Source organism: Eleginops maclovinus, chromosome 12 (genome assembly GCF_036324505.1).
Source record: "Eleginops maclovinus isolate JMC-PN-2008 ecotype Puerto Natales chromosome 12, JC_Emac_rtc_rv5, whole genome shotgun sequence".
Taxonomy (NCBI): domain Eukaryota; kingdom Metazoa; phylum Chordata; class Actinopteri; order Perciformes; family Eleginopidae; genus Eleginops; species Eleginops maclovinus.
This window is the reverse complement of record NC_086360.1, coordinates 17,695,652-17,713,428: the sequence shown is the minus strand read 5'-3', so window position 1 is coordinate 17,713,428 and position 17,777 is coordinate 17,695,652. Positions and strand designations below refer to the sequence as shown.

The 17,777-nt window shown below is 43.1% G+C and overlaps 2 protein-coding genes across 2 annotated transcripts; one reads left to right on the top strand and one right to left on the bottom strand.

Moving 5' to 3' along the window:
• Window positions 1–432: 432 nt before the first annotated feature.
• snrnp200 (small nuclear ribonucleoprotein 200 (U5)) lies at window positions 433–14,459 on the top strand. Its single transcript, XM_063896647.1, is given in 45 exon segments — window positions 433–694; window positions 924–1,087; window positions 1,719–1,890; window positions 1,974–2,166; window positions 2,289–2,344; window positions 2,437–2,541; window positions 2,629–2,781; window positions 2,878–2,977; window positions 3,069–3,205; window positions 3,295–3,372; window positions 3,492–3,665; window positions 3,774–3,911; window positions 3,999–4,154; window positions 4,261–4,431; window positions 4,539–4,732; window positions 5,197–5,320; window positions 5,455–5,604; window positions 5,711–5,953; window positions 6,045–6,093; window positions 6,096–6,232; window positions 6,327–6,524; window positions 6,645–6,797; window positions 6,893–6,973; window positions 7,168–7,251; window positions 7,473–7,579; window positions 7,682–7,800; window positions 7,887–8,041; window positions 8,184–8,373; window positions 8,466–8,639; window positions 8,757–8,917; window positions 9,261–9,488; window positions 9,607–9,798; window positions 10,193–10,371; window positions 10,474–10,625; window positions 10,724–10,832; window positions 10,917–11,025; window positions 11,120–11,309; window positions 11,830–11,994; window positions 12,107–12,228; window positions 12,350–12,493; window positions 12,857–13,033; window positions 13,119–13,279; window positions 13,388–13,469; window positions 13,602–13,694; window positions 13,790–14,459. Coding segments are annotated over 45 exon segments (6,414 nt in total). The 5' UTR covers window positions 433–649; the 3' UTR covers window positions 13,940–14,459.
• On the bottom strand, window positions 14,460–17,557 carry ciao1 (cytosolic iron-sulfur assembly component 1). The gene is given in 7 exon segments (XM_063896649.1): window positions 14,460–14,958; window positions 15,406–15,475; window positions 15,595–15,796; window positions 16,044–16,135; window positions 16,253–16,364; window positions 16,446–16,594; window positions 17,129–17,557. Coding segments are annotated over 7 exon segments (999 nt in total). The 5' UTR covers window positions 17,268–17,557; the 3' UTR covers window positions 14,460–14,723.
• Window positions 17,558–17,777: the final 220 nt, after the last annotated feature.

The window sequence follows — 17,777 nt, the reverse complement described above, 5'->3', positions numbered from 1 at the left end:
CTCTCTACTTTGAATATAGTATATAGTATTTTCATATTTCAGTATATTTTACTGTACAGCACTCACATTATTATATTTTGTGTATTTTGTTTTCCTTTGTTACGATAGTCTTAAAACATCTTTTATAATTGCATTATTATTTGCTAAGAATTCTTCAAATATGTGTCTTTGTATGCATCATTTAAACCAAAGCAAATTCCTTGTAATTGTAACGCACTTGGAACAAAAAAACGATTCTGATTCTGACAGAGAGACAGATAGTCGTTTTTTCTTTACGTGTTGGTTTTATTATTAATTTGATTATTATGATTATATCTATTATTATTATTTCATATTTTTTTCAGCCTACAGGGGGACCTACTTGTTATGTGGATACGTTCTAAAACTTGACACCGGAACCGGAAGTCAAAGGCGGCTTGTTGTGTGCTCGTGTGTTAGCACCACCGCTGCTTTGTAACGTAACAGAGACGCACTTACTTGAATGAAACTTGGACATTTTGAAAACAATCTCATGCAACAAATCTAAAGAATACACTGATGTTCTCAGCCTCTAAATAAAAGGACAGAGTGGAGACGACTCTGTGGATGTGTTTAGTCTAGTTCACGTTGTAGTAAAGTGCGCTAAAAGCTAAAAGAAGAAACACGCACCATGGCGGATGTTACTGCCCGTAGCTTGCAGTACGAGTACAAAGCGGTGAGTACTGAGTTTGATTTCATAGTATAAATTTAACACACAGGAAGTTGTTTATCTATGTTAGTATTTAATATGCTGTTATCTGAGTATCCTAACTAGCTAGCATACGTTTTTAATCCAGGCTACTCCGTGTTTAGCTAGCCACTATGCTAACTAGCAGTTAGCTTAGCCGCAGTGAGTGCAGACTGGTGCCCTGACTGATCACGTTGTCTTTGTTTTGAATGTTCAGAACTCTAACTTGGTGTTACAAGCTGATCGCTCTCTGATCGACCGCACACGGAGAGATGAGCCTACCGGAGAGGTGTTGTCCTTGGTGGGGAAACTGGAGGGGACCAAGATGGGTGACAAGTCTCAGAGGACCAAACCTCAGAAACTGGAGGAGAGACGAGACAAGTCAGTCAACATAACGTTTTATTATCTTTGTCAAATGCAATAGCCAAGTGTGCCCCCCATCATGTACAATAGCTCGCAAGTGTTATTCTACCATTGGTTCACTTCGTGTCGTGGGATATGCAAATAGTAACTTTACTTGTCTGCAAAATGCATTGCTTGTATTAGCTCTGTCCCTATGGACTTGGTTGGTTTGGAAATGGAGTATAGTCTGTTAAGGTACCATACATGAATTCCTTCTGTACAAGACTCCCCTTTACTGCATGATGCATTATGCTGCAGCTTACAATCATTCTTACTTCCCACCATCTTATCTGCTTGTGTAAGATTTAAAATATAATTGTATTATTACTTTTACTAATACATTTACACTATGCAGTTTAGTGTTGAATTGCTAAACTGCCAAAATTTGAAAATAAAGTTAACAAAAATATTTACTTAGATGACACATGCTTGTTTAAAGGCTCTGCAAGGGGTTTCTGATTTTCTACAGAAACGAATTGCTGCCTAGAAAGTTAAGAAATGCAACACATTTATATATGGTATGGTTTGATTTAATTTAGGATCTTCTGAATCTTTCCTGCTGTCTGCCAGGCAACTCTCCCTATAACACTTTTGTTTTCCGCCTTTACAGGAGGCGAAAAAGAGATGAAGACAGACACGACATCAATAAAATGAAGGGCTTCACCCTTCTGTCTGAAGGAATTGATGAAATGGTGGGCATTGTCTACAAGCCTAAAACCAAAGAAACCAGAGAGACCTATGAAGTGTTGCTGAGCTTCATCCATGCTGCTTTGGGAGATCAGGTCAGAAAACAATAAAATGCCAGCTTTTCTTTTTCATCAGTGTCTGAAACCTTTTTTGACCGGGTTATTATATCTTTTTGCAGCCACGTGATATTCTGTGTGGAGCAGCTGATGAAGTGTTAGCCGTGTTGAAAAACGATAAAATGAGGGATAAGGAAAGGCGACGTGAAGTAGAGCAGCTTCTTGGGCCTGCTGATGACACGCGCTACCACGTGCTGGTTAATTTGGGCAAGAAGATCTCGGACTACGGAGGGGACAAAGACTTACAGAACATGGGTAAATGCACTAGAAATAATTATGTGGAATTTATTTAAAATGACCTTATGAAGTTGTCAGTAAGTTCTGTCAGATTTTATGCTAATAGTCTTGTGATTGCATACTGAATCTTTCCCTTTCAGATGACAACATTGACGAAACATACGGTGTGAATGTCCAGTTTGAATCTGATGAGGAGGTACTGTCTTTTTACTTGTTCCTTAAAATAGTTATCAGTAATTGTTCGATAAATGACTGTCATAGATGTATTTTTGATTCTTTGATTTTTAGGAAGGGGATGAAGATCCGTTTGGAGAAGTACGAGACGAACAACTCAACTCCGATGAAGACAGCGAAGGAGAGGAGGCAGGAGTGGGCTGTGCTCTTTCTGCAAATGTAAGTGGAACATATCTGTACTGAATTAAACTGTCCTTTTAACCAACATTTAGTACACAGGAAGTTAATCAACTACTCTTTATATAGCTGGGGGCCACAGGCGATGTGATGACCGTGAAGAAGAAAGATCTGCATCCTCGAGACATTGATGCCTTCTGGCTCCAGCGTCAGCTCAGCCGCTTCTATGATGATGCCATCGTTTCTCAAAAGAAAGCTGATGAAGTCTTAGAAATCCTCAAGGTATGTGACATTTTTTGCTATTGTGTGTTTATGTTTAGCACAATTACATGTATAGATTTTTCAGACAAGCTCATCCATTGTGTCTCTGTATTCCAGACTGCCAGCGATGACAGGGAATGTGAGAACCAGCTGGTGTTGCTGCTGGGTTTCAACACATTCGATTTCATCAAAATCCTCCGCCAGCATCGTCGCATGAGTAAGTCAATGGTGTAAATGATGCAGTTTCACGCTTTTGGATCTCTTTACAATTTTTTAAAATTAATTATTACTTCCCTTCTGACAAACAGTTCAGTATTGTACCATGCTGGCAAGTGCTCAGAGCGAGGCAGAGAAGGAGAGGATCATTGGGAAAATGGAGTCTGATCAGGAACTTTCAAAGATTCTTTACCAGCTGCAAGAGACTGAAAAGGAGGATATTATCCGGGTAAGACCAGTTGCTCTTAAAAGTCTGCAAGAACAAGGCATCAAAGTATCTTTTAGTTTGGTCCATTAAAGATCCATTTTGTTTCTTAGGAGGAGCGCTCTCGCAGGGAGCGGTTGAGGAAGTCTCGTGTTGACGACATGGAAGCGATGGACATTGACCATGGAGAGGTAAATACTTTCAAATACATATCATGCAAGCTACACATGATATTTTTAAACTAAAGGCTAACCCACGATTACATCATTGGGATAGTATCATTGATAACGTTTTTCCTTTCGTCCTGCAGTCAGTGACTTCTCGACAGTTGCTGGACCTTGAAGACCTGGCCTTTACACAGGGGAGCCACTTCATGGCCAACAAGCGTTGCCAGCTGCCAGACGGCTCGTTCCGCAAGCAGCGCAAAGGTTATGAAGAAGTTCACGTGCCTGCCCTCAAGCCCAAGCCCTTCGCTGACGATGAGGTGGGTTGGTTAATTGAATCACGATGGAAAACGTATCATAGCCATGTGACAAAAAGCAGTGTATAGATGTGTTCATGACTTTCATTCTGCATATTATTGTGTCAACAGGTGCTTGTCCCCATTGAAAAGTTGCCTAAGTATGCACAGGCTGGATTTGAAGGTTTCAAAACCTTGAACCGTATCCAGAGCAAACTTTACAAGACCACCTTGGAGACGGATGAGAATCTGCTTGTGTGTGCACCTACGGTAAGAAACGTAGTTAAGCCAAAAGCGTTGTGATTATTTATCCACAAGCCAAGTTCCTCCTATAACGTGTATTCTTTGTGCACACAGGGAGCTGGTAAGACCAATGTTGCTCTAATGGCAATGCTGAGAGAAATTGGAAAGCACATAAACCTGGATGGAACCATCAATGTGGACGACTTCAAAATCATCTACATTGCCCCTATGCGCTCTCTGGTACAGGAGATGGTGGGAAGTTTCAGCAAGGTGAGCCCTGCCGCTGTACTGCTGAGATTTATATACTTTAGATCAAATCTTTAATTTCTGTCACTGTGCTGTTTTGTTGATTTACTTACTTTCTCTCTTTGTACAGCGCTTGGCGTCGTACGGCATCACAGTCTCTGAGCTGACAGGAGACCACCAGCTCTGTAAAGAGGAGATCAACGCCACTCAAATCATCGTCTGCACCCCTGAGAAATGGGACATCATCACCCGTAAAGGCGGAGAGCGTACATACACCCAGCTAGTGCGGCTCATCATCATTGTAAGTGCTGAATGTCTTGATAAAAGGTGCCGTCGTATAACACACCTAGTCTAGTACATTTTTATTGTGTGTGCGCAGATGATTTAACCCTATACTCTCATATGCAGGATGAAATCCACCTTCTGCACGATGACCGTGGACCCGTGTTGGAATCTCTGGTGGCAAGGACCATCCGTAACGTGGAGCTGACCCAGGAGGATGTGCGTCTGCTCGGCCTCAGTGCCACGCTGCCCAACTACGAGGATGTGGCTACCTGTCTGCGTGTAGATCCTGCCAAGGGACTCTTCTACTTTGATAACAGGTATGCTTATTCGGAGGCTGCATACACGTCATCCGGGCTAAGTAAAATGTGTCTTTGGACAGGTAAAACTAGCAACTGGCATCCCCGATCAGGATAAAACAATGTGTTTAATAGTGAGATGGAACTAGCTAAGGTGTGAGCCATCTTGCCACCTTCTTGACTCTGTTGAGAGCATGCAGTCTAAAAACAAGCTAGCATCTTAATAACTTTGGGAGCTGGCGTTTAATTGGGTGGTGTTAAAAGATGGTAAACTCCCAATTCCTTCTACTTAAAAAAGGATGAAACATGTCATACATTTACTCTGTTGTTATTTGTTAGCGGCTTATAAATAAGACATGATCACTGAACCCTGATCATGTTTTGTTCGCATGTTGTAGAGGATTGACACTTTTATAACGCCTACATGTGTTTTTTCCTGTTTGCACAATGCTCCTCTCTGATAACCACATCCTTTTTCTGTGTAGTTTCCGCCCTGTGCCCCTGGAGCAGACTTATGTTGGCATCACAGAGAAAAAGGCCATCAAGCGTTTCCAGATCATGAATGAGATTGTCTACGAAAAGATAATGGAGCATGCTGGAAAGAATCAGGTCAGTTCTCCGAATAAAAAAACACAATAACTGACTGCATGCATGCAGTTGCTTCACATACAGGTGAAACTAGCACTGATCAATAACGTGTTACCAGATTTGAGACACTTGTGACCTTCTGCTGTCTCCATCAGGTGCTGGTATTTGTCCACTCCAGGAAGGAGACAGGAAAGACAGCGAGGGCCATCAGAGACATGTGTTTAGAGAAGGACACGCTGGGTCTTTTCCTCAGAGAGGGTTCAGCGTCTACTGAAGTGTTGAGAACAGAGGCGGAGCAGTGCAAGGTGAGGCAATGCAAACTTCACTGCAGCAGAGTCCGGTGGATAAGCACATTAAAGGTTACTCGTTGTTATAACCCTGTTAGACTTAAACATGAACTTTCTCCTCCAGAACCTTGAACTGAAGGATTTGCTGCCTTACGGCTTCGCGATCCATCACGCTGGTATGAGCCGAGTGGACCGTACGCTGACAGAGGATCTGTTTGCTGACAGACACATCCAGGTCCTGGTGTCCACAGCTACTCTGGCTTGGGGTGTCAACTTGCCGGCTCACACCGTCATCATCAAAGGCACTCAGGTGTACAGCCCAGAGAAAGGCAGGTGGACTGAGCTCGGAGCCCTGGACATTTTGCAGGTGAGATTTGCTGGTGGCATACTAAATGGCAAGAATGACTTCCATTTGGACCTTTCACAGTAATAACTTGATAACTTGTGTCTTCCTACAGATGCTTGGTCGAGCCGGACGTCCTCAGTACGACACAAAGGGAGAGGGAATCTGATCACGTCCCACGGAGAGCTGCAGTACTACCTGTCGCTGCTCAACCAGCAGCTGCCCATAGAGAGCCAGATGGTGTGCAAGCTGCCGGACATGCTCAATGCCGAGATAGTGCTGGGCAACGTGCAGACTGTAAAGGTCAGTAGCATGCCGCATGATCAGATGCACGAGGAGTTAATCAAATATTCCATTTCTTTTACAATTTCTGTAACTCATGTTATTGTGTCGTCAGGATGCTGTGAACTGGCTCGGCTACACCTACCTGTATGTGCGTATGCTACGCAACCCCACCCTGTACGGTGTCTCCCACGATGACCGGAGTTCAGACCCCTTGCTGGAAAGGCGCAGGATTGACCTGGTGCACACAGCAGCCAATGTCCTGGACAAGAACAACCTCGTCAAGTATGACAAGAGGACAGGAAGCTTCCAGGTATGCTCCTCCATTAGTGATCATCTCTTTCATTATTTTTTTTATGATTGCTATTAAGTTAGTAAACAGTTCGACTTCAGGATTTTAATGCTGGGGTTTTTTTTGCCTCTTTTCCTGAAGGTTACAGACCTGGGACGCATTGCCAGTCACTTCTACATCACTCATGACTCCATTCAAACCTACAACCAGCTGCTGAAGCCCACTCTCAGTGAGATTGAGCTCTTCAGAGTCTTCTCACTGTCCTCAGAGTTCAGGAACATCAACGTGAGAGAGGTATGGCGGTTCAGTTTAAACTCCCAACTTAACTTTGATCCTTTAACATGCTGAGTTTATTTTAATTTGACTGACTGGTTGCTATGTGTCCTTAGGAGGAGAAGTTGGAACTTCAGAAGCTGCTGGAAAGAGTTCCCATTCCTGTGAAGGAAAGCATCGAGGAGCCCAGTGCTAAGGTAGCTTTCATAACTCCTGATCAGTTTATAAGAATGACATTAAATTACCATCAACAGGAGTAGAGGCGTTGTTCTATCTGATTTTCTGGTGTGCAAACTAAGCTTTAATTGATTTTCTTTCCTGTCTAATACAAACAGAAGTTGTTGAATTCCAATAAAAAGTTGACCCTATGTTTGGTGTCTTATCATTCCAGATCAACGTGCTGCTCCAGGCGTACATCTCCCAACTCAAACTGGAAGGCTTTGCTCTCATGGCCGACATGGTGTATGTTACACAGGTACAAATTAACCTACTCTTTTAATTTTTTGTTCAACTTTAGTTTTATATTTATCTCAGAATTGCAGTTTTTACCCTGATTCTTTTCCGTTTTACACATTTCTGTTCTACATCAACAATAGGTATTAAGCCTGATTTTAGAATGGAAATGTTTAGTTCTTGCTTCTAAAAACTGATGTTGTCATGAGATTGCTTTAAATTTTCTGTATGTTTTTCTTGCAGAGTGCTGGAAGGTTGATGCGGGCCATTTTTGAGATCGTCCTCAACAGGGGCTGGGCTCAACTGACCGACAAGACCATGAATCTTTGCAAGATGATTGACAAAAGAATGTAAGTCTGCCACTCTTCCTCTCCACATCAGGCCAAGCTTTGTTTTGTCTGCAGAGGCAGGTCGCTGATTATTATTTTTTTTTGTATCCCTGCTCTCCACAGGTGGCAGTCCATGTCTCCGCTGCGACAGTTCAAGAAGCTGCCAGAGGAGGTGATCAAGAAGATCGAGAAGAAGAACTTCCCCTTTGAGCGTCTCTATGACCTCAACCACAATGAGATTGGTGAGTTTCCTTCCCTCTAACCACATGGTCCCTGGATTTACTCCTCAGCCAGGAGAGTAATTGGAACCACTAATTCAATTTTTCAGGGGAGCTGATCCGAATGCCCAAAATGGGGAAGACCATCCACAAATATGTCCACCAGTTCCCCAAACTGGATCTCGCTGTCCATCTGCAGCCCATCACCCGCTCCACGCTGAAGGTGGAGCTCACCATCACGCCCGACTTCCAGTGGGATGATAAGGTAAATACACCCATAATGAACTGAACCTAAACTGCTTCAATTTTGCATCGTAGGCCCCAAACAGCTTGATCATTAAAATAAACACGTGTGATTCCATGGATTTTATCTGGTAATGTCTGTATTAACACGGTTTTGCTCGTAGATTCATGGATCCTCTGAGGCTTTCTGGATCCTGGTCGAGGATGTGGACAGTGAGGTCATCCTCCACCACGAGTACTTCCTGCTCAAGGCCAAGTACGCCCAGGACGAACATCTTGTGACTTTCTTTGTCCCGGTGTTCGAGCCTCTGCCGCCACAGTACTTCATCCGCGTGGTCTCAGACCGATGGCTCTGTAAGCTAACTCCTTGAAACATTTTTCGCAGTATTCACACATTTTAAAAAGCATTTCAAACAATTGGCTCATTTTTTTCTGTTTCAATTCAGCCTGTGAAACTCAGCTCCCAGTGTCGTTCCGTCACCTGATCCTACCTGAGAAGTACCCTCCACCTACTGAGCTGCTGGACCTGCAGCCACTGCCCGTCACTGCTCTCAGGAACTCCGCCTTTGAGGCTCTCTACCAGAACAAGTTCCCCTTCTTCAACCCCATCCAGACACAAGGTACAGGACAAGAACAACAGACCGCCCCTCTTTCCATCATCAGGTTTTTGAAATATTGCTTTCTCTGGATGTCTCCATTATTATCTTGACTAAGTTGTGTCGTTTCCGTCCCTCCAGTGTTCAACGCTGTCTACAACAGTGACGATAATGTGTTTGTGGGAGCTCCCACCGGCAGCGGAAAGACAATCTGTGCCGAGTTTGCTATTCTGAGGATGCTGCTGCACAACGCTGAAGGTCGCTGTGTCTACATCACACCAATGGAAGCGCTGGCCGAACAGGTAAGAAGTTATTTAGAAGTTGTCAGTGGGCATCAGGGGGCATTATGTTTTAGAGTTGTCCCAGTTTTGTGAACTTGATTTTTTTCTAAATGGTTAACGCTTGAGGGAATTTCTTTAAATTTGTCACAAATGTCCTTTGAATTGAGAATTAAATTATAATGGTTATGCTAATCATGACGTTTTCAACCTAATGTCCACAAGGATAAAATGATGAAGTTCACATTTTCGACAAACATGGATATAAACTGCCGGCTCACTGATTGGCAGAGGCATACAACCTCAAGGCTGTAAATCAAGTTTCCATCTAACTAAAAATATGTTCTGTCAATCTTTTGTCACTCAGGTGTTTGTCGACTGGCACCAGAAGTTCCAAGACATCCTGAACAAAAAGGTGGTGCTGCTGACGGGTGAAACGAGCACAGATCTGAAGCTCTTGGGAAAGGGGGACATCATTGTCAGCACCCCCGACAAATGGGACATCCTGTCTCGTCGCTGGAAGCAGAGAAAGAACGTCCAGAACGTCAGCCTCTTCATTGTGGATGAGACTCATCTCATCGGAGGAGAAAACGGGGTAAGAAAACAATAATTGTTGTTCTGAGTTTCTGTTATTTTGTCATACAGCTTAGTTTGCAGTGTTATAGTCATGTGTCGACTGCAGCATGTTCATGTGCCTTGTATCTTCTCATTAGCCTGTGTTAGAGGTCATCTGCTCCAGGATGAGGTACATCTCCTCTCAGATTGAGCGGCCCATCAGAATCGTGGCCCTCAGCTCGTCGTTGTCCAACGCCAAAGACGTGGCTCACTGGCTGGGCTGCAGCACCACGGCAACGTTCAACTTCCACCCCAATGTCAGACCGGTTCCACTGGAGCTGCACATCCAGGTCTGCATATCATTGGCTTATTAGATTTGCTACCAACTACTTGACATTTTTATTTGCAAACAGACAGGTGACACATTTTTGAAAGAATGGGGTCTTATTATAAAGGAGAAAGACAACAAAGTTTCCTTCCTCCTTCATAATAAGTCACCGTTCTGTAGAATGCTCTCACCAAACATAATTTTGGTTGATTTATCACACAGTAACATCTGATATATTGCGATGGAGTGAAGTTATCAGTGTACTATGTGCGCGGCATATAAACATGTACATTACCACAGCTGTAAGGTGGTGAAAATAAACATTTAAAAAAGCGCCCTAAAATGCTTTAAAAAGTGTTTGAAATTCAGTTTAGCAAAGCTAGTGATTTGCTGTTAACTTTTCTAATGTCTTTCAGGGCTTCAACGTGAGTCACACTCAGACTCGCCTGCTGTCCATGGCTAAGCCAGTGTACCACGCCATCATGAAGCACTCTCCTTCCAAGCCGGCCGTGGTGTTCGTCCCGTCCCGCAGACAGACTCGCCTCACAGCCATCGACATCCTCACCTTCTGTGCCGCGGACGTGGTTCCTCAGAGGTCAGTCACCACAATGAAATCACGCCTGTAGCTGAGGGATTGGGACTGTGATGGTGCTGCTGTTGCGGTTACATGAATAATGAACGTGTTGTCTCTCTGTAGGTTCTTGCATTGCACTGAGAAAGACCTCGCTCCTTTCTTGGCGAAGATAAATGACGCTACTCTGAAAGAGACGCTGGCCAACGGAGTGGGCTACTTGCACGAGGGGCTGTCTGCCACTGAGCGCAGGATAGTGGAGCAGCTCTTTAACTCTGGTATGACTAACTGCTGCTCTGCATCTACTGCTCTTTCTATTTAGGCTTAGGAATAAATAATCATGTTTGATCATTTTGGTTCCTCTCCTTTTTTACAGGAGCTGTCCAGGTGGTGGTGTCCTCTCGTTCACTCTGCTGGGGAATCAACATCTCCGCACACCTCGTCATTGTCATGGACACCCAGTACTACAACGGCAAAATCCATGCGTAAGGCTCCAACTAGTTAATGGTGTTATGAATTAGTGTACGGTGAGTATTGTGTTGGTAACATTCTCCTCCTGTTTCTCTTAGATATGTGGACTATCCCATCTATGACGTGCTCCAGATGGTGGGCAAGGCGAACAGACCGATGCTGGATGATGAGGGACGCTGTGTGATCATGTGCCAGGGCTCCAAGAAGGTACAGATGCCTCCGATGTTTCTGTCATGTTCTGTTTATAAAGCAATTCCTTGGGCAGCAGGAACCAAACAGCTTCCTTTCCTTTCCTTGACAGGACTTCTTCAAGAAGTTCCTGTACGAGCCGCTGCCGGTGGAGTCTCACTTGGACCACTGCCTCCATGACCACTTCAACGCAGAGATCGTCACCAAGACTGTGGAGAACAAGCAGGACGCCGTGGACTACCTGACTTGGACGTTCCTCTACCGCCGGATGACCCAGAACCCCAACTACTACAACCTGCAAGGTCAGTCTTACCCTTATCAGGCATGGTTTCTTTAATCTTCTAATTAAATACTGGAGTTCTTAAAATAGCCATAAACTGTCAAATACTGTCAGATTTTTGTAATTTCTGACAGTCCTTGAACAAATCCTTTGACTAACACTCCCATAAGGAAATGTGACCAAATCTGATCAACAACAAAATCTTATTTAACATTTCCACAAAACTCATCCGTTTGCCATCAATGAGTCAAATGGAAAAAGAAGTGCTGTTGTAAAATGTTAACAGTCAAAATGTCTTTTCAGTTTCTCATGAGTTATAGCATGACAACTGATGTACAAGTTGTTTTTACTTTAAGCCATGATTGAATAAATTAATGATTTCTTAGAGGGGCTGGACTTTTATATTAAAGTAAAAAACAAGCTGACTAAAATATGGCAGGAGGAAACAACCTGGGGTTCAGAGGGTTAAATATTGTTTTACACTAACTGGTTCAGATGTTTGGAACGATCTGTAAAGGTTATGTTTGTGTTTACCTCGTCAGGCATGTCCCATCGCCACTTGTCGGACCATCTCTCTGAGCTGGTCGAGCACACGTTGCACGACCTGGAGCAGTCCAAGTGCATCAGCATCGAGGACGAGATGGACGTGGCTCCGCTCAATCTGGGCATGATCGCTGCGTACTACTACATCAACTACACCACCATCGGTTTGTTCCAGTTCAACCGTCCTATCACAGTTTATCAGATTACAATGCAGGACACAGATCCTCTCATGTTGATTCTCTTATAACTGACTTGTTGTTCTGTTGGGTTTGGCAGAGTTGTTCAGCATGTCTCTGAATGCCAAGACAAAGATCCGTGGATTAATTGAGATCATCTCCAACGCTGCGGAGTACAACAACATTCCCATCAGGCATCACGAGGATTCACTTCTCCGACAGGTTAGACAAACAGAGCCCAGATATAGGTTACCATTGTTTCGCATCACAAATACATAACTTATCTGTACCAAGTCAGTACATGAAACTGAATGTGTTGTAATAACCTGCCTTTGTGTTTCAGCTGGCACAGAAGGTGCCCCACAAGCTGAACAACCCCAAGTTTAACGATCCCCACGTGAAGACCAACCTGCTGCTGCAGTCTCATCTCTCCAGGATGCAGCTGAGCGCAGAGCTGCAGTCGGACACCGAGGAGATCCTGAGCAAGGTACACACTCGTGCTTAGTTCAACTTTTCCTAGCCAATTCCAATTATATACATTCCGACCTGCTTATTTGATTTTTAGCAATTCACACCGCTTTAATAGCTTTTCATTCATAGAAGATTGAAATTCACTTCTGTTTATCACAGAATATTAGGTTTTAATTTCAATATTTAAAAAAAAGTCCTCTTAGTTAATCCAACTACAACCCAGTTATATAACACGGTTATGTATACATTTTCAGATTTGTGTCTTGCATTGTTTTTATGCAATGTGTGATGAGATCCTTTTCACGTCACCTGAGACAGGGAAAGAAACTGTTAGAATTCAGATGTTGATTCGTGTGTAACCGGCGTGTTGTGTTTGCAGGCGGTGCGTCTGATCCAGGCCTGCGTGGATGTGCTCTCCAGTAACGGCTGGCTCAGTCCTGCGCTGGCGGCCATGGAGCTTGCCCAGATGGTGACCCAGGCCATGTGGTCCAAGGACTCATACCTCAAACAGCTGCCCTTCTTCACCTCGGAGCACATCAAGCGCTGCACAGATAAGGTACACCAGTCTTCTCTAGTTATACTTAGAAAATCATTGTTAATCATGTTGAAACTGACTGAAATCCTATTGCTCTTCTTATCAGGGTGTGGAGAGTATCTTTGACATCATGGAGATGGAGGACGAGGAGAGAACCGCTCTGCTGCAGCTCACAGACGCACAGATGGCCGACGTGGCTCGCTTCTCTAATCGCTACCCCAACATCGAGCTGTCGTACGAGGTGGCAGAGAAAGATAACCTCAAGAGGTTTGTGTGGAGCCTGTCATTTACATCTGAGTACATACAAATACAAACTACTGATTCTATATCATGTATAAAATACTGATATATATATATATCCATGTTTCTTCACAGTGGCAGTCCAGTGCTGGTTCAGGTTCAGCTTGAGAGAGAGGAGGAGGTGACCGGGCCTGTCATCGCACCGCTCTTCCCTCAGGTAAATGCCTTTGCATTTTACATTTCCAGGAGTCTCTGTGACGTTTTCAATTACCAAGTATTTAAACTGCCGCTTGACCAGTTGGTGGAGGCTGTTATTTTATTTTAATTCATCTTTGTTTTGTTGTTACAGAAACGAGAGGAGGGCTGGTGGGTGGTGATCGGAGACCCCAAGTCCAACAGCCTTATCTCTATCAAGAGGCTGACTCTGCAGCAGAAAGCAAAGGTCAGTGAGAGCTGCATATATTCCACAACCATAAAATGTTACTCAAACAAACAAGAGGCCTCATTTTGTTATTCTGTCATGCCCCCCCTCTGCAGGTGAAGCTGGACTTTGTTGCCCCCGCGATGGGCGTTCACAACTACACCCTGTACTTCATGAGCGACGCCTACATGGGCTGTGACCAGGAGTACAAGTTCAGCGCGGATGTGAAGGAGGCCGACAGCGAAGGAGACAGTGACTCAGACTAATCTGTCACTGATCGTTGCTCCTGCATCATTCTGTTTGATATAGAGAGGGATCAGTAGGTGCTTTTTTTACTGTAGATATTCTGCTTGATCTATGGCCCCTTCACTTTGTCTGTAAGCTTCTTTCCCCATGTGAAAATAAGTCGTTTTTAGTTCAGTTGTCACGTTTTAAATCACCTGAATTATGAACGCCGGTCTAGAATTAAAGTGTACAGGATCTGTATTACAGGTACAAACTGCTCACTGAAGCTGGGTTTATTAGTGAGTGTATTAAACTTTGATCTAATGCCAGTTTTATATTTGACTGAAACTGTTAAAGATCAATAAAATAATCCACATTTATCCAGATGTTCTGCCCTGTTAAGTTAGTGATTGTATGCTCTTATTCTAAATTGGGTCTATCAATGCAAAGTAAAAACTGTCCAGTTGTATTTTGGGTGGTTTTTTTTCTTAGACCGGTCTAAATGTTTTTATTATGATGTAATGTCTGGAATATTTTTTGCAATAAAGAGAAGCAAAACAATTGTTTTTAATCATTTATTTATATAAGCGTGAAATATCATATATTCTTAATTAAGCTTTTAAAGAACTATGTAGACTCAGTGCAGATGATCCACAAAGCATTATTATCCAATACGAAGTAGACATGACATTAATTCACTATTACTGTGATAAATCCTGCCAAACTATCAGATGAGCTCTTAGACTTGAATGAACAACATGGAGGGGACCACAGTTCCCAGTGTAAGTAGCGACAACATTTGTTCAGTGAGAGCCTTCATGTCGGTCAGTCTTCCTGCTGGAACCTCCAGATGGTGATGTCTCCATCGTCGCTGCAGGAGGCGAGGAGTCCGGCCTCTTTCGGGTTCCAGGACACACAGTTGACGTCCTGGCTGTGAGCTTTGGTCACCTGAGCAGCAAGCAAGAACAGAGGCTGCTCCGGGTCTGCCGTCTCATCCTCCTTGAACACTCGCACTGCATCGTCCCCGCAGGCTGTAGCCAGCGCTCCTGTGAGCCGACACCTGAACGCAGAGTAATGTTAATCTAATGAGCGGAAGTATTCCAATGAATATCAATAAGCATTTAAAAATTACATGTTTTGCTCTCACATACAGAGTGCACATGATGGCATGTATTACCTGTGTCATTTCCAACTCCGCACCAATGAGTCAAGACAGAGTGTTCGATTTAATTTAACGTTTTACATGTTGTATTTTCAAGAAGGAGCCACGAGAAGATGACAGATCTAATTTTGCCTGCCTCAATCAAACGAAAAATACTGTCATTTACAATTATTTAACTAAGACTGACTAACATAAGTCAAATCAAGAGCCATGCACCATTTCACAACTAATCAAATAGATTACCTGCCACTTTATAGTCTAATGTATCTATGTATTTCTTTGAACTAAGAAATATTGATACAACTGTTTAAGTCACTTTGTAGAGAAATCCACCCGCAGTCTTACCAGGAGACATCGTACACTGTTCTTCCGTGGAACCCAGAGAGAGTGCAAACACACTTCCACGACAAGTCTCCTGTTCAACACGCAGAACGGGGGAAGAATACATAAGATCAAAATCGGTTGATCTATTTTAAAACATATTGTTAATGGGAGTTTAAACAAGCATAGTGCTAACTATCATGAACAACTCACCCTCTCCACTTTGGTTTGAAGACTCTTTCCAAATCTTGACCGTTCGGTCGTCGCTGCAGGAGGCGAGCCGCTCTCCAGACGCATCAAAAGCCAAACTCCAGACTGTGGAGGTGTGTCCCTGCAGCGTGGCCTTACACTCCCAGTCATCATCCTCTTCCTTGTAAATACAAATGTTGTTGTCGTAGCTAGCTGAAGCCAGGAGCTGTACGAACACAGGGTCAACATATGTATTTTTTATCATCATTACAATTTGGTATTGCATTTTTTTGAATGCGTTCAATGAGTACGAAATCAAGTAAAATGTAAAAAAAACTAAAGTTGTTTTAAGTTCAATAAAATAATATTAGAAATCAATTCCTTAAGTCTTTTAAATACAGTGAGCTTTATATATCGTTGTTACATAAGTATCCCTTTATCGTGCAGCCGTAATGGATACAGCAGAGGGTAACCTACCTCTGGTTTGGATGCCACACAATATGCTTGACATCTTGTGTGTGAGAGTTCACAACAGTTACACACTCATACTCGTCTTCTTCATCCACTGTGAAACACAAAGGAAAGGAGATCATAAACACATAGACAGGCACAGATCAGGAAGTTTGGTGATTTCCTGCTATGAATTAGATATATGAAATAAATGTAAAGTGTGAACACAAACCTTCCCATACCCAGACACTCTTGTCTCGGCTACATGTTGCGAGCAGGTTCCCTGAAGGGGCCCACGCCACACACTTCACCTCATTTTCATGTCCCTCCAACACAGTCAAACTCTAGAAGCATATATGAAACTCTGGGTTAAATCAACTAAATGTGAAGCACAATCAAAGGGCAAAAGAAAGATCTCATCTAACCTCAAAACCATCGTTCTTCTTTTTCCAGATGCATGTGGTTGCGTCAAAGCTTGCAGAGGCCAGATACTTCCCACAGGGAGACCAGGCCACCTTCCTCACAGTGCGCTGGTGTCCATCCTGAAGCACAGTCTTACAAATCCAGGAGTCTCCTACAAAGAGGGAAGGTCAGGAAGGGTGTCAGCCATTAATAAAAAAAACATACCTTTTATACCTAAATAGGTAATCCACAATCAACAGAGATAAAAGACAGAATATCCTGTCAAGCTGTACCTCATTTTATTTATTTGTAGGTGACTATAAGTGTATTCAGTAGGAAAGCAATAATAGGAGATCTGTGAGTATCAATGCAGTATTTTATAAGTTAACTGAGGAACTTAATGTAAATAATATCTTCCTTTAAATTGTTAGCTGACATATTCCGTTTCATAGTTTTTATTTGACAGAAAGTATACAGATTTGTATCTTTCAGGTCAATTCGTATATATTTCACTTTTTTGATCTGTTTTATTCTCTATTTTGCGATGTTTACATAAATGTTTGTTTGTTTTCTACCGTTTTTCATTTCACATGATGTGCAATGCCTTGTTTTAACATGCTGTGACGAAAAAGCTACCCGATTTGAGATGAATAAAGTACGTCTTATCTTAAAAAATAAAATAAATCAGGCTTATAAGAGATCTCACCCTCTAGTCCCCAGATCCGGATGGCCCTGTCTCCCCCGCAGGAGGCCAGCAGGGTCCCGGTCGGGTTCCAGCTGACGAACCAGCAGCGGGAGTCCGGGTGAGCGACAAGCTTCTGGACAGGGGTCAGAGCCGGCTTCATGTCCGGGCTCGGCGAACACTTTCTGGATATTTTAAATATAAGACCCGCTGTTCACTGACAGATACCAGACAACAGCGAGTAAATCAGAGAACAGACACCACGACCCACTGTAACAACCCAAACAAACAAGTGGTGTGACTGTCTTAAATAATACAAATAAACCTCAATAGAATTTCCTTAAAATACTGTATTTTAGCAAAGAACAAAGTTCAACAGTTTACAAAAACAATCATGTCGGAAATGCCGCCATCTTTGCTCATCCGGTGCTTTGCGCGACGCATTGTGGGGCTTTTTTCGGGGGGGACGGGGGGGGGGGCTTTTTGCTTTTTATTTTGCAATGCTGTCGCTTTAGTTTTTTTAAACAACAAAGCAGAGGTGGAAGAAGTACTCACATATTTTACTTAAGTAAAAGTAGAAGTACCAGACCTTAGGAACATACTGCATTCAAAATGTTACACCAGTAAAAGTACTAAAGTATTTGCATCAACAAATACTTAAAGTACCAAAAGT